Below are 14295 nucleotides of genomic sequence, written 5' to 3' on the forward strand. Positions count from 1 at the left end.
TCCAATCGGAAACATACTACATGCTCTTGAGTAAAGGCCATGCATGGCCTGAGTAAATGAAAATGTAATTTACTTATAAATACTAATTTATTTAATAAAAATACAAAAATATAAATATACATATTTATATTTATATAGATAGAAAAATATGAATCAACACAGACATTTTTAACTCAATAAATATGGCAGTAATATTCATTCTTGTTTTTTAAGGAGTAGTCAGTTTATGTTATAAGATAGGGTACGGTGTAGGGGGCAGTAGCAGGGAAATGAAGCAAAGTGTTATTTTTGAAAAAAAGTTGTATTCCCAACTCTTTCTGAAAGGCACAAAAAGCCTTTTAACGTATCTTCCCCCCCACCCCACCACACCCCAATTAATGTTGAATATCCTCTTTCTAACCAATTCGGCAAAGAGGATAAAATATTACTTTTGTCTTAAAAAAAAACAAAAATAGCCATTTTCATTCACACTGACTGATTAAGCAAAATCTTACTAAGACATACACCTATTTTTTTCTATTTTTTTTTTCCAAGTAAGAGAATATAGGCCACTTTATTCTAGTTACAGAGGCATTGATCTCATCAGCAAGGACCCAGCCACAAAATGCTATTTTCAGGCCATGATCCAACAGTCTCCAAAGTCAATGTGGTGCTCATTCCATGTAGGACTTCTCCTCCTACCCAGTCTCTATAGTTACAAGAAATACTCCATGTTCGTATCCTGGGGTTCTATGCACAAGGCCACTGCCCCTGTCCACTCCAAAAAAAAAAAAAAAGAGCAGGGAAAGGAAAGGAAAGGAAAGGAAAGGAAAGGAAAGGAAAGGAAAGGAAAGGAAAGGAAAGGGGTCCCTACTCATGCACTGGAATGCCGGAGCTGCATCAGAAATATTGAAGGGGACAGTTAATCTTGGTCACTCTCATCTCCACCATACATATCTGCTAACTTTTTAAATCGTGGTCCCCAGTCACTCAGATAGTCATAATCTTGATTTCCACCATCTGCAGTAAGAGATTCCAAAGAACTAAGTGAATTTGCTATAGAATCATTCCCTTCGTACGCATATGTTGCTAAAGAGTCATAAGGGGGTGCAGTTGGATCCAAATCATTTTCCTTTAGTCTTCGATGGATAAAATCTTGGATATCAATGTTTTCCCACAAAGATGCTGTCCTCCTTATCTGGAAAATAGTTTCTGGCATGACATCTCTTCTTATTTTGCTCTCCTCTCTGGCTTCAGGGTTTCTCAGTGTGCCAATATCAAAGGCTTGGGTATCTTCCTCCCCACCTCCTTCATCATTGTAGGTTACAATGTTGTCTCGGACATCATCTTTTGAAATGATCAAGGGCTCTTTTTTCCTCTGGCGCTTCATTGCAGCAAACAGCACAACCAAAACTGGAAGACAACAGCAACAATACAAATAGGTGATGAGCACTGAATAGGAAATGAACGGTCTTAGGACTAATCTTGGAAAAGTTAAGAATCTTTAAGACTCACTAATCACAACAGCTAAGATTAAGAGAAATATTAGACTCTTAATTAAATGAAGGGAGCGAAGGAGATAAACTCACTGAAAGGAAGACCCACTTAGCTCAAGGGGTCTTACTATTAAAGAATGAACAACAGGAATTGTTCTTTATAACCTGTTCTGGGATGTAATGACCAACATATGAAAAGGCTTGTCAAAATGATTAATCAGCCAGGATGTATTTGTATTTGGCCCCAACCCAGAGAAGGTTCCCATGTATGTATGATTTCTCCATAGGAGCAAGAACTTTAATCAGTCAAGATTCCCACCTTCATGGAGGGAGCTATACATCTTAATGTGTGCATAAGAGTTTTTTTTTTTTCCAGTCTGACACTGATCAGGCATGGATAGTGAGCTTGACTAATACATTGTTAATGGTTTTCCTACTAACAGATTAAGGTGCTATTGTCTCTAATCATTTTGGCCAGGTGCAGAGGTTGAATTCAACTGCCCCCTTTTTGAATGTTAATTATTGAACCTGGGGGGAGGAACCTGCCCGGACTTGTTTCAGTTCCTCTTTCTCTTCTGTGCCAGCATGTAGCAAGCCAGGTAGCTCTCATTGAGAGCTAAGTCCTTTAAATATGTTTTGCTTTCTGTAAATAAATTATTTTTATAGATATGCCTGGTGTGTTTGACTTTTCTGATCTCTCCTGGGCTAAAGGCTTTCCCAGCAATCTGTCAACAGGTTATGTGCCCAGTAAACAGCCCAGTAAACCCAGGGAGAATAGAGAGATCAGCTCCACACCTCATGCACAATTTAAAGGCAGGTAGCAAAGACCTGTGAAGATTTTCTTTGGAGCCGCCTGGAGATTTTCCAGCAACTGCCGGTCTACGGGACAAAGAAGCTAGCTGAGGTGACTTCCAAAAGAAGGAAGAAGCCATGGCTACCTCCCAACCCTCAGTGATGCCTCTGGAGCACCTATCAGAGACCAACTATTTGAACTGGGCCCTGAAGATGGAGATGTATCTTCGCAGAGAGAATCTTTGGCTGCCAATTGGTGAGCAAAACCCCCAAAATCCCAGTGCTGAATGGCTGAGACAGGATAAGCGGGCTAGAGACACCATTATCCTGGGAGTTGAGGACAATCAGCTAGTCCACGTGCGAGGCATGCAGTCTGCAAAGCAACATTGGGACGCTTTGAGAGACTTATATGTAAAGGCGACAGCAGGGAGTAAAGTTACTCTGACGAAAAAGCTGTACAGAGCCTACCTTGCAGAAGGAGATAGCCTTCCTGAGCACCTACATTATATTCAGCAGCTGTTTGTTGAGTTGCAGGAGAGAGGAATGGAATTTACACCTCTCACAAAATCCTATATCCTCCTGTCCTCACTGAATGAAACATGGGACACACTGATTTGTACCCTGGAGGCTATGCCTGAAGCAGACCTCACTCCATCGTATGTTACACAGCGCTTACTCGCTGAATGGGAGAAGAGAGAGGAAAGATCCCCCTCCCCATGTCTTCTGGAAAGTTGCAATACCAGAAAATGAGGGAAAAGAAGGGAAAGGAACCTGAGGCCACAGCGCTAGCCAGCCAGCGATGCTTCACTTGTGGTTCAGCTGGACATTTGCAAAGAGACTGTGCCATGAGACCCAAGAGTAGAAAAACAGAGAAGAACACAAGGGCAACACAGAAGAAGGCTCTTCAGACAACCAAATTGCACAGGTTGCTGAGAAGGGTAATTCTGATGTATGGGTGTTAGATTCTGGGGCCAATTGTCATTTATGTAATTGTAAAAGCTCTTTTGTGTCACTGTCTAAAACTGAAAGACAAAGTGTATCTTTGGCTGATGGGTCTGTGACCAAAATTATGGGACAAGGTGACTTGTATTTATCCTGCTTAGGAGAAACTGTAAAAGGTGTGTTGTATGTGCCAAATTTACAATCAAACCTTTTATCTGTGGCACAATTGGCTGCAACAGGGTATATCATAACATTTAAGAAAAATGGTTGTGAGATATGAAAATAATGGGAAATTGTGTGCTACTGGTATGTTAAAAGACTCCTTGTACATTGTGCAAAATGCAAGGAAGCCAAGCTGCAAGGCTGCAGTTGGCAACAGTCCATATCATGACCAATGTGTACACCTGATGCACAGGAGATTTGGTCATGCTAATTTCAAGTATATAGCACAAATGCCACAGCTGTGTGCTGACCTAAAGATAAAACCCTGTGATAAATACTTGGACTGTGTAGTTTGCAAAGAATGCAAAACACTAAAAGCTCCTGTGAGTAAGCACAGTGACAGAGTTACAACTAGACCTTTGGAAATTGTACACTCTGACATTATTGGTCCTTTTGCTCCAAGTCTTGGACAAGCAAGGTATGTAATGACCATCATTGATGATTTCTCAAGATACACATTTATCTACATCTTAAAACATAACAATGAGGCATTTGAGAAATTTAAAAGTTTTGTGACATGGGCAAATGGAAAATTCCCTAGGCCTGTATCTGCACTCCAATGTGATAGAGGAGGAGAATACCTTTCTCACAAATTCAGAAGGTTCCTAGTGGAAAAAGGGATAGAACAAATTCTTTCTAACCCTTACACCCCTCAGCAAAATGGTGTTGCTGAAAGAAAGGGCAGAACCTGGCAAAATGTGATGGAATGCATGCTAAAAGATTCCTATTTATCTTTTAAGTATTGGGGAGAGGCCATATCTACTGCTTGTTATGTACAAAACAGATTGTATAACTCTGTGATTCAGGACACTCCATTCCATTTGTTTTATGGTGTGAAACCAAAGGTAAACCATCTTAGAGTGTTTGGTAGCACTGCTTGGGTTCATATTCCAAAAAACAGAGAAGGAAAGGAGGCCCCACAACAAAGAAAGCCATCTTTGTTGGCTATGAACAAAGCCAGAGGAGCTACAGGTTCATAATGGGAGAGAAATTAATAATTAGCAAAAGCGCTTCTTTTGCTGAACAAAACTGGGGGAGATTAAATTCTAGCTCTCCAGTTGATCTGACCACCACAAGAGAACAGCAAGGACTTGCTGATGGTGATCTTTTGCCTGATGAGGACATTAAACCGGAAAAGCAAACTGAAGATCTGTCTGATGAGACAGATGCTACTCAGGAAAGTGATAGGAGTCAAAATTTAAGCCCTGTATTACCTCGCAGATCTCAGAGGAGTAATAAAGGCGTTCCCCCATCACGTTTTCAGGCTGAAACAGTAAAGGCTTTTCACATATTCACAGAACCTGAGTCCTTAGAACAAGTGAATGCTTTACCACCTGAGATTGCACAAAATTGGCATTCTGCCATGCAACAGGAATTAGCATCCTTGAAAGAAAATAAAACATGGAAACTGGTAAATCTACCTCCCAATGAACACTGTCTGGGTTGTAGGTGGGTTTTCAAACTAAAAAGGGATGCTGATGGCAAAATCCAAAAATATAAAGCAAGGTTGGTTGCAAAAGGGAAAGGAAAGATTTAGACTTTGACAAGACTTTTGCACCAGTTACTAAAGGTGAATCAATTAGATTACTGTTAAAAGTTGCTGCACTGAAAGGAATGTCTGTTAACCACTATGACATTCAAACTGCATTTCTCTATGGTGATTTAGACCACAGATTATACATGCAGCAACCCCCTGGCTATGAAAAAGGGGATAATCTAGTCTGTGAACTGCAGAAGTCAATCTATGGGTTAAAACAAGCTGCTAGATCCTGGAACCAAAAAGTAGATGAAAAACTGCAGAATTTTGGTTTTGAAAAAGGAAAAGCAGATCCCTGTGTATATATGAAGAAGGACAAACAAGGCTGTATGTATCTGTGCATTTATGTTGATGATTTGCTGCTGTTCACATCAACAGAAAAACAAAGGCTTGATTTTGAAGCCTGCATGAAAAGCCATTTCATATTAAAAAGCCTTGGAATTATAACAACCTAGGTTTGGAGAAACACAGGAAGAAGAATGGTAGCTTTCTGTTAAACCAAAGGGGAGATAATGGTAAAATAATTTGAATGAAAAGACATACAGAGTTGTCAGAGAAGATTGTTTTGCATCTTAATCTATAGTATAAAAAGGGGAGTGTTAATGGTTTTCCTACTAACAGATTAAGGTGCTATTGTCTCTAATCATTCTGGCCAGGTGCAGAGGTTGAATTCAACTGCCCCCTTTTCTAATGTTAATTATTGCACCTGGGGGGAGGAACCTGCCCGGACTTGTTTCAGTTCCTCTTTCTCTTCTGTGCCGGCATGTAGCAAGCCAGGTAGCTCTCAATGAGAGCTAAGTCCTTTAAATATGTTTTGCTTTCTGTAAATAAATTATTTTTATAGAAATGCCTGGTGTGTGACTTTTCTGATCTCTCCTGGGCTAAAGGCTTTCCCAGCAATCTGTCAACATACATGTCCTAGCACCAAAAGGCAGGCGGCATTTTGGCTCTGAAGGCATATTTGAAATTCTGGGGAGATGTCAGAAGTACTACCATAAGATGGCTGCCATGGGATGAGTAGGGCCATTCAAGCCAGGAAGTTGAATTAATTAAAAGAAAAACAATACAAGCATATAATATTAATAACATTCAGGCATACACCTTTAAAAATGGTTATATATTTTCTCTACCACACCTATAAATAGGTAAACTGATTTCTTCCCCTTGTCTGTAAAAACAAATGACATATTTTCACCTTAATCAGGTGAATTAGACCTCTACAATCTGTATTCTTCTCTCTTTAAAAGAAATACATAGAATTACATATTTTTTCTCCAGTATTCAAATACCCTGTACTTGGTTTTGTTACTTGAAGTTTGACATGTACACGGTTGGTAAATACAGACCAGAATTTGTTATCCTTGGTAAAATATTTTGTTTATCTGCCTTTTTTTTTTTTTTTTTTTTTGGTATTTGATTCTGTTTGGAGGACTCTTTTGGAGTGCTTTCTATATATTATATGAATGTGCAAAATGGTGGACAGGAAAAAAAGCACATTTTTTTTTCAAGGTCTCATTACCTGTGCTTGTTCAGCAGTAGAACCCTCATGAATAATAAAGGACCATCTCTATTGAAACCTTGGCTTTAAAATAAAATTAAGAAAACAATCCATCCCAAAATGGATTCAGTATAGTCATTCTTCCATTCAATATGCTGTAAACTGTTATTAAAAAAAAAAAAGATTTTCTCCACTTTTGGTACATAAAAATATTTGCTTTATTTGGGGTTTAACTCCCTTGAAACTTGCTTCCAAATTTCCCCAAATATCAGTATATCAATCTTTTAATTGGATATATAAGACTTGCAAAATGGAAATATTGAAAAGTGTCATACTTATGTTTTTACTAATTCTTTTATTGAATCAAATTGAATATAAATAAATAAATAAATAAAATAGGTTCCCCCCCCCCTTTTCAATCCAGTCATTTACACTCTTTGTCTGGATCTTCTTACTTTCCTTCTTCTACCCAATCTTCCTTCCCTTCTTAACTTTTTCATTTTGGGCAAGAGAGTATCCTCAAGACAGTGGTAGTCATCCATGAGCATGGTGGTCCATCTGTGTATCTAGAGATTAAGACAATAGCACTAGGTCCTATGTTCTTGAAAGCTCTTTTATATATTTTGTATCCATGGATACCAAATGCCCAAAGAAGGCTTTCATTGTACTGAGAATCATTTAAAACGTTGCAGAAATAAATGGACTAATGTATGCAGGTGGCTTATCTGGTCTGGTCTATTCTGTTCAGAATGTTTGAATGCAGCACTGATTTCACAGGGGAAAAAAAAGCCTGAGAGTGCTTGTTGGAATAATAGCTGGGTTCTCTTTTTGCCTTTTCTACAGAGAGGGCTCACAGCAGCAATTCAGCATCCACAGTCAGCTCCCTCTAGTACTCTTCATCCTTGTTGTAAGGAGCACTCCATCAAGTGTCATACTTAAAGATTGACACTTTATTTGAAAAACAGGTCTTAACAGCTTGAACTTTAGAAAGCATGCTATCTCATTAGTATTTGGATCCCTTATGAACTTTTGAATCATCCCCATAAATGCAATCCGACAGTGTGCTTTGAAACCCTTTCAACAGTTACTTAAAAATACCTTTTTGTTGATTGGTTGTTGCTATGTCTTTCCATCCTACAAATGACACTATCGACATTATCACAACACTGTAACTCAGACTGTTTTGATTCTATTCTCTCTCTGGTGGGTTTTTGTTTTGTTTTGTTTTAAGACCACCTTTTAATGTTTCCAGTTATTTTTTTATTATTATTTACAGAAAATGAACTTTAAATTTCAGCAAACCAGAGAACCATCCTATATTTATTACAATCAGGAGATGAATAAAAAGCTATAATGGTAAAACACAGAGAATTTCAAAATATGAAAACAGAAAACTTAGATTTGAAAGTCCAGATTTAGAACTGAGCTGCTTTATCAGAGGTTATTTTAAAAAAAATGATTCCGTACTTTTCTAGCACCTGATACATTTTCTTGTTCCAAATTTGGCATAGGGATTCTTGGGAATTTAAGCCCTCTTCAATATTTTGCCTGAATATGTGAGAGATTTAAATTAAATAGAGGATAAGGCTATAGAGTATGCAGCTCTTCCATATGGAATCACCTGAGCGATCTGAAAAGGAGCTATACTTGTACTCACTTGAGTGTGAGAATAAATCTTGGTATCATCTGAGACCTTAATAAATCAAAGTCTCTGACTGCATAGAGCATTGTGTTTGTTGAATTCATAGGTGTCAGGATGAGTAGGGAGTAAAGCTCCTGGATGCATTCCGTTCTCTACCCACAGCTATCAAAGGCAAACTCTCAGGTACAATAATTCAGTGTGACAAATGTGGTGAATTCTGATACCAGCTGACCAGATGGGATCTTGAACTTCAAGAATTGTATATGACACTTGTGAATTTTTAAGGGCTAAATGGATATCTGTTTTGTAGTAAGAATAATGGTGGGGTTATGATTTTAACATACAAATATCACCATTCTTGCAGTGGTATAATTCATCTGATAAACAGCTGATTTTGGTGCATATACCAGGTAAAATTATCCTCATGAGATGAAAGGAGATCCTGACATAAGCTGCCTTGAACTCCTGGAGAAATGGCAGGAGATGATGATAGATAGATAGATAGATAGATAGATAGATAGATAGATAGATAGATAGATAGATAGATAGATTAAAAAAGAGGACTAACTTTGATCTCTAGCAATTCTGTGATTGACTGATTTCACCTGTTGTCAGCCCCATTAGGCAGATTAGACTAGGAAATCAATTCCAGAGGAAGGCTAAAACTACTTTTATAGTGAGTGGCTGTAATAACTAAATCTTGCAATTTGGATTGTGCTGTACCTCCTCCTCTTTCCTATAATTCAGTGAATTGGGGAGGCATCTGCCTGAATTGCTTCTGAATGTTATCTTATTCTGGACTTAAAAAATGCTTCAGCTCCTTCTGACTAGGTTACAGTTCCTGCACATCTCCATCAACATCATCTTTCTTAGTCTCTATACTTTTAATTAAGCCAAGCCAAATGGCAACACAAAATAAGACCAGTCATCATTGACCACCCACCAATATTCTTACTGCAAACTAACACCAGCCATGTCTAATTATGCTATGATTCAGCAGTTCTGGCAACAGAAAGTGAGGATCATTACTAACTCAGGACATTTCCCAGCTATCCACAGCAGTTACCACCTACCCAGGACCTGAGAACATGCAGTGCTAATGGGCAAAATTGTTTATGCATTAAGTATCTGGCAGAATCTGTAAATCTCTTTTGAATCTGCAAAGATTTGAAATGATACATAAAACAGTAGGAAGATGTACTATCTTACTATTGCATATAAACATCAAATCTGAGCCATATGCCATCATTAGTATCAGATATCAGAACTATCTTTAGAAATATTCCATTTTAGGAGAAGACCAACCTGCTTGCATAACTAAGCCAACAAGCTAAGTACAGCCCATTGGTGACATATGATAGTCTACCAGCATCTCAGTAAACCTCTGGATCTTGCTGCGTCCTTGGCTTTGCAAGACAGAGAATTCTCCAGCACCTAAGAGCTCGAGAACTTACCAGTTGTGAAGGCCTGGATTAAGGAGAAAATGGATTCTTCTTTAAATGTAGCCTCTTTTAAACAATTTCCAGGTACAAAGGAGGAAAGGGGAAATGGTCCACTTACTCAGCAGAATAATAATGCAGAGCAGAATGGCAATGAGAGCGCCTGTGCTAAGGCCTGCTGGAAGGAGCAAAGCTTCAGCGTTACAAGACTGCATATGTCCCCTGCTGTCACAGGCACACACTCTGATGCTCAGTGTGCCAGTGCTACTCTGGATGGGGTAATCATTGTCAAATATCATTACTGGCAGGAGATAGGTGCTCATTTTACTGCGGCTGTATCCATTCCGTCTAGTTACAACTCCTGCTGTGTTATCTGCATCAGAAGAACCAAGAAAGGGAAAATTATATTTAAAAACCTTTCAGCAAAGGAATTAAAATGCAACATTGAGAACCAATAATTAAAGCCTACCTTTGTTATCTACAATAGAGAAGTTTGGATGGACTGTGTATTCTGGCACCAGTTCAAAAAAAAATTTGTGTCCACGAAGTGGTTCATCTTTATCCACAGCACTAACAGTTTGTATGAGCTGCCAGAAAATAATTATATATTGTCAGAAAAATAAAAGTTACATCTCTTGCTTTGTTCAGATAAAGACCTACAATCTGTTCAGATAAATACCTGAAGTCGTTTAGAAAGAACCACATGAATAAACTATGGTTTTACTGAGTTTACAGATTTACATAGAAAGGAGCTCTGTCTAGCACAATTTCCAGCCACAGTGAGGGACTGTTCCTTGTGGCTATCCATCTGTTGCTCAAACATAACAGCTTTCAAGCAAAGTGCCAAATAACTTTTGTGGGCTTCTGGAAGCTAATGAGATTTTTTTTAAAAGAAAAAAAGGATAACAAATGACCCTAAAAACAGCTTCCTTACCGTTACCAATGTTCCAAATATGTGTAATCACAGGGAAGTTTGGGTATATCATGACCCATATTCACAGTTCAAGTGGGGCATCAAGGAGACCTAACATATTTAGCTAGCATCCTATGTGTGAACTATAGCATATTGCCCCAAATATTTTGCAGTATGCAGGATGTCCATGATAGACAAGTTCCTTTTTTAAAAAAAAAATCCTTTCCCCCTTTTCTTAATTATTGCACTTCTCATATATAATAATCAAGGGTATTGGGGTGGATGGCGTACAGGTGAATGGAACATCTGTAATGCAAAATCATAAAACAATGACAGCAAACGGTAGAAAAGAAAAAAAAAAAAACATTAGCAACAGGAGCTGGAAACCACAGCAACACATAACCAAATTTAAAACTAGCAGCAGCTGCAGAAAAAAACAGAGTGCAGAACCTAAGGATGCCCAGCCAAGGGTATTAAAGGACTGGGAGGAAGAAATATCATTGATGCCTAGTGTCCAGAAGACTCATATGATAGACAAGTCTTTCTCAGGAAAGCATTCCACAAAAAGTATACAAGATATAGCTTTAAACAGCCTGGTTCCAACCCAGTTATGTCTTTCAGATAAAAAAATGGCACCACCTTTCATACCAAGACAAATTGATGGCTAGTGCAGTTCCCAAACTCCTGGCATAGTGCAATCAGCACAGCTAGTTCCAGCTAATGATCTAATATTTATTTTCCCTACTTAAAAAACAACCACTTTCCAAAAAAAAAAAAATCCCTAACTTGAAATTGTCAAACTATTTTCAAAGGCAGTCCCATACTTAACACATTACAATACATCTAATAGGGTGTTAACAGAGTGTGTTGAACTGTGGCAAAGATATTTCTGGCAAGTAATGACCTAGTTGGTGTATTAGACTAAGTTAATCAGAGATTCATCAAAACCACAATGCTGCTAGTGATAATGGTGGATTGAAGAAACATTCACATAGGATATATCTTGTCTACATTGTATCTCAGATTCATGGCTCTACTCCAGTCCATTGCTTTGTCCAAGTACTGGATCAGAACATCAAATGTCTCACTTATTCTAGAGGAAAAGGACTCTTGGGCCTCCTTTTCCACACTGCCCCATTGGCAGAATGGGTAGGCAGCTATTTCTGGAGGACAGAATCAGATGACATTGCCCTCTATTAATCCCCTGTCTCCCTGTCAAAATGACCCCAGGACTTGTTTTTCTGTTCTACTTCTAAAGTACACTTTTCCATTTTATGTTGCCTCAAAACCATTTCAGATAACACATGTCAGCAGTTCACTGACTAATCTGTAGAGAAAAGAATGCCACCTCAACCGACGCAGTGCTTGCCATGCTCTTTTACCTTTTAAATCTTCCTTTTACCAATTCCGTAATAACGTAATGGTTACAACCCTGTAAATAGAAGGTTGCTGATTCAAAAGCTGGCAGGAAAAAAAAAAATTCCTAGTTTTGCCCCTTCCCTTTTTAAAAAGGGATTCACACACACACCCTCCAGCTCCTTGGTGACTGGTGTACCACTGGATATATTGCCAATTATGCAGTTAGCAGGTAAAGGTAGGAAGCTCAGAGAAATTAAAATTAGTATTAAAAATAAGTTGTAGCAGGTTTTGAACCAGCAACCTACTATTTACAAGGCAAGAGCTTTAGCCATTGAAAAATTATAGCACTCATGATAATAGTAGCTCTAAACAACATGAGAAAGGAATAGTGGAGTAACAAATGTATTTTTTTTCATGCAGATGCATTTTGATGCTTTAGGTTTGCATATACAGTATATACATTCAATTTAACTTTGTATATGTGTTTGGTGTGTGCATGTATACACAAACACAAGCACAAACACGTACAAATATATGTGCCCAGGAAGACCCATAGGAAGGAAAGTAGCTGGCAATTACTTTCCTGAAACAAAAATGTTGGAGGGCTCGGCTACAGGGAATTGTCCAATAGGCAAAGCTGTTGCCAAAGTATCTGTCTCTAGGATTTTTTTAGGACGGCTTAGAGTCAAGTCAGTATGAACACAAGACAGCTTAAATGATAAAAGTGTGGATATAATATTCTTTGGTTTTAAAAACATTATTTGTGGTTTCTTTACATAGATCTTATAAGAACTGGAAAAAACAGTGCTTTCAAGAAAAGACTACAGCAGTGTGAATGATGAAAAGGAAGTGCCTCCTAAGCCCACCATATCTAAATAATGCTGTGGGTCTTTAGGCCTAGAAACTCGTCTTTGCATCACATGCTTTTCTTTTTTGTCTTGCCTTCTGTCCCGACACAATAAACCTAACCTGCTACTACAATAATGTATACAGCTGAGGGGTATTGTCTGCAAAATCTGTATATTGTTTTGTGTCTTATGGTAGGCGTTCTCCTAGAAATTCATAAAGATGGCTTACTCCCAGCTGCAGCTAGGAGGTTACATTGCACTGAAGAATTCTTAGTGTTCTGTCTGGCAAGCTCAGGAGTGACCTTCTGAAATCTCCAGCCACTTCAAGTGCCTTATATCACAATTATAGCCACTCCACACGTGCTAACCCACTGTCAAACAGATTTCAAGTCCCTGTTCAAGTCCTTGAGATGAAACAAAATGCTCAGCTGGAGTTGGAAAGGGCACTGTGAAAATGATACACAGCTGAAGATTTCTACTGGCAGACAACTCTTGTCCACTTTGCCTTTCACTGAAAAGACACCAACATTGAACCACACAGGGTAAGCTTGGAAAAGTGGCTGGAATGCTCTACCAGCCTAATGCACAAAGGAATGTGTATGCAGCTATGTTTCCCCCCATCTTAGCACCAAATCAGCCTGTTGGCAATGTTCTGACACACTTCACAGTGACTAGAAATAAAATCAGGATAGGAACAGAATCGATTCTAAAAGGCTAAGTCACCAGAAGTAGGGAATATATTCCACTTCCAGCTAAAAAGCAACCCTTCATTTTCTCCTTCACTATGACTAAAAGAGAAAAAAAAGCTTCCCCCATACCATCTCAAATTGTGTTAATCAATAATCTGCATGTTAATAAGGCTCAATTCTGGTATGCTGGTTTTGAATGATTTTTTAAAAAAATATCTGTAAGAACATCTGCATCTGATTTTGCATGCAGCTTCCCTAAAATTCTTAGGCTTCAGTATAAATCTATTAGAAGCTCCTTTCAATGCAATTTCTCTGATTATTTATTTGTTCGTAAGATTTATAAACTGCATCACTCCAAGGTTTCTAGGTGGTGTACACAATATCTCTAAGTACCATACATAAAAGCAATACTATAAAAACAATACTCCATAAATATAACAAAACAATAAACCAAAAATATAACAAAACAATATTTGAAGCAAATCTTATTCAAGCTGTTTAACCTCCAAAGGTCTTTGCCCTTCTACAGAAGGCCAAAAAAAGATGGAGGCCATTCTTGGACTAAGTTCTTCTTAAGGAAGACCTATTTCTGTGTCCCCTCATGTTGTATCTCCTTATAGGAGGAGGCTTTCAACACATGTCCTCTTTGAACCAAGGTTAGGTGTGTGTGTGTGTGTGTGTGTGTTTGTGTGTGTGTGTGTGTGTGTGTATGTGTGTATGTATGTATGTATGTATGTCCTGCCTTTCCTTTAGGAGCAAGTATTGTACTCCTTTCTCCATAACAACCCTCTGAGATACACTGAGCTAAGATAGAGTGATTAGCCCAGTGTCACCAGGGAGCTCATGTGGTTGAGGGTGAACCTGAACTTGGGTTATCCTGCTGTCCGTCCAACATCTCAATCCACTCTGGCTCTTACTGAGTTTTCCAGTGCTTTAAAT

General features: G+C 38.5%; 1 protein-coding gene across 3 annotated transcripts in view; it reads right to left on the reverse strand.

The window, feature by feature from the left end:
- Positions 1-894: 894 nt before the first annotated feature.
- CDH9 (cadherin 9) overlaps positions 895-14295 on the reverse strand; it is a 113505-nt gene continuing 100104 nt past the window's right edge. For all 3 annotated transcript variants that reach the window (XM_063300203.1, XM_063300202.1, XM_063300204.1), the window contains 3 exons: positions 10017-10134; positions 9669-9920; positions 895-1392 (listed from right to left, as the gene is read on the reverse strand). In XM_063300203.1, the coding sequence (XP_063156273.1) occupies positions 902-1392; positions 9669-9920; positions 10017-10134 (861 nt within the window). In that variant the 3' untranslated portion in view covers positions 895-901. The remainder of the gene's footprint in view (positions 1393-9668; positions 9921-10016; positions 10135-14295) is intronic.

The sequence above is a fragment of the Candoia aspera genome, chromosome 3 (genome assembly GCF_035149785.1).
Source record: "Candoia aspera isolate rCanAsp1 chromosome 3, rCanAsp1.hap2, whole genome shotgun sequence".
In the NCBI taxonomy this organism is placed as follows: domain Eukaryota; kingdom Metazoa; phylum Chordata; class Lepidosauria; order Squamata; family Boidae; genus Candoia; species Candoia aspera.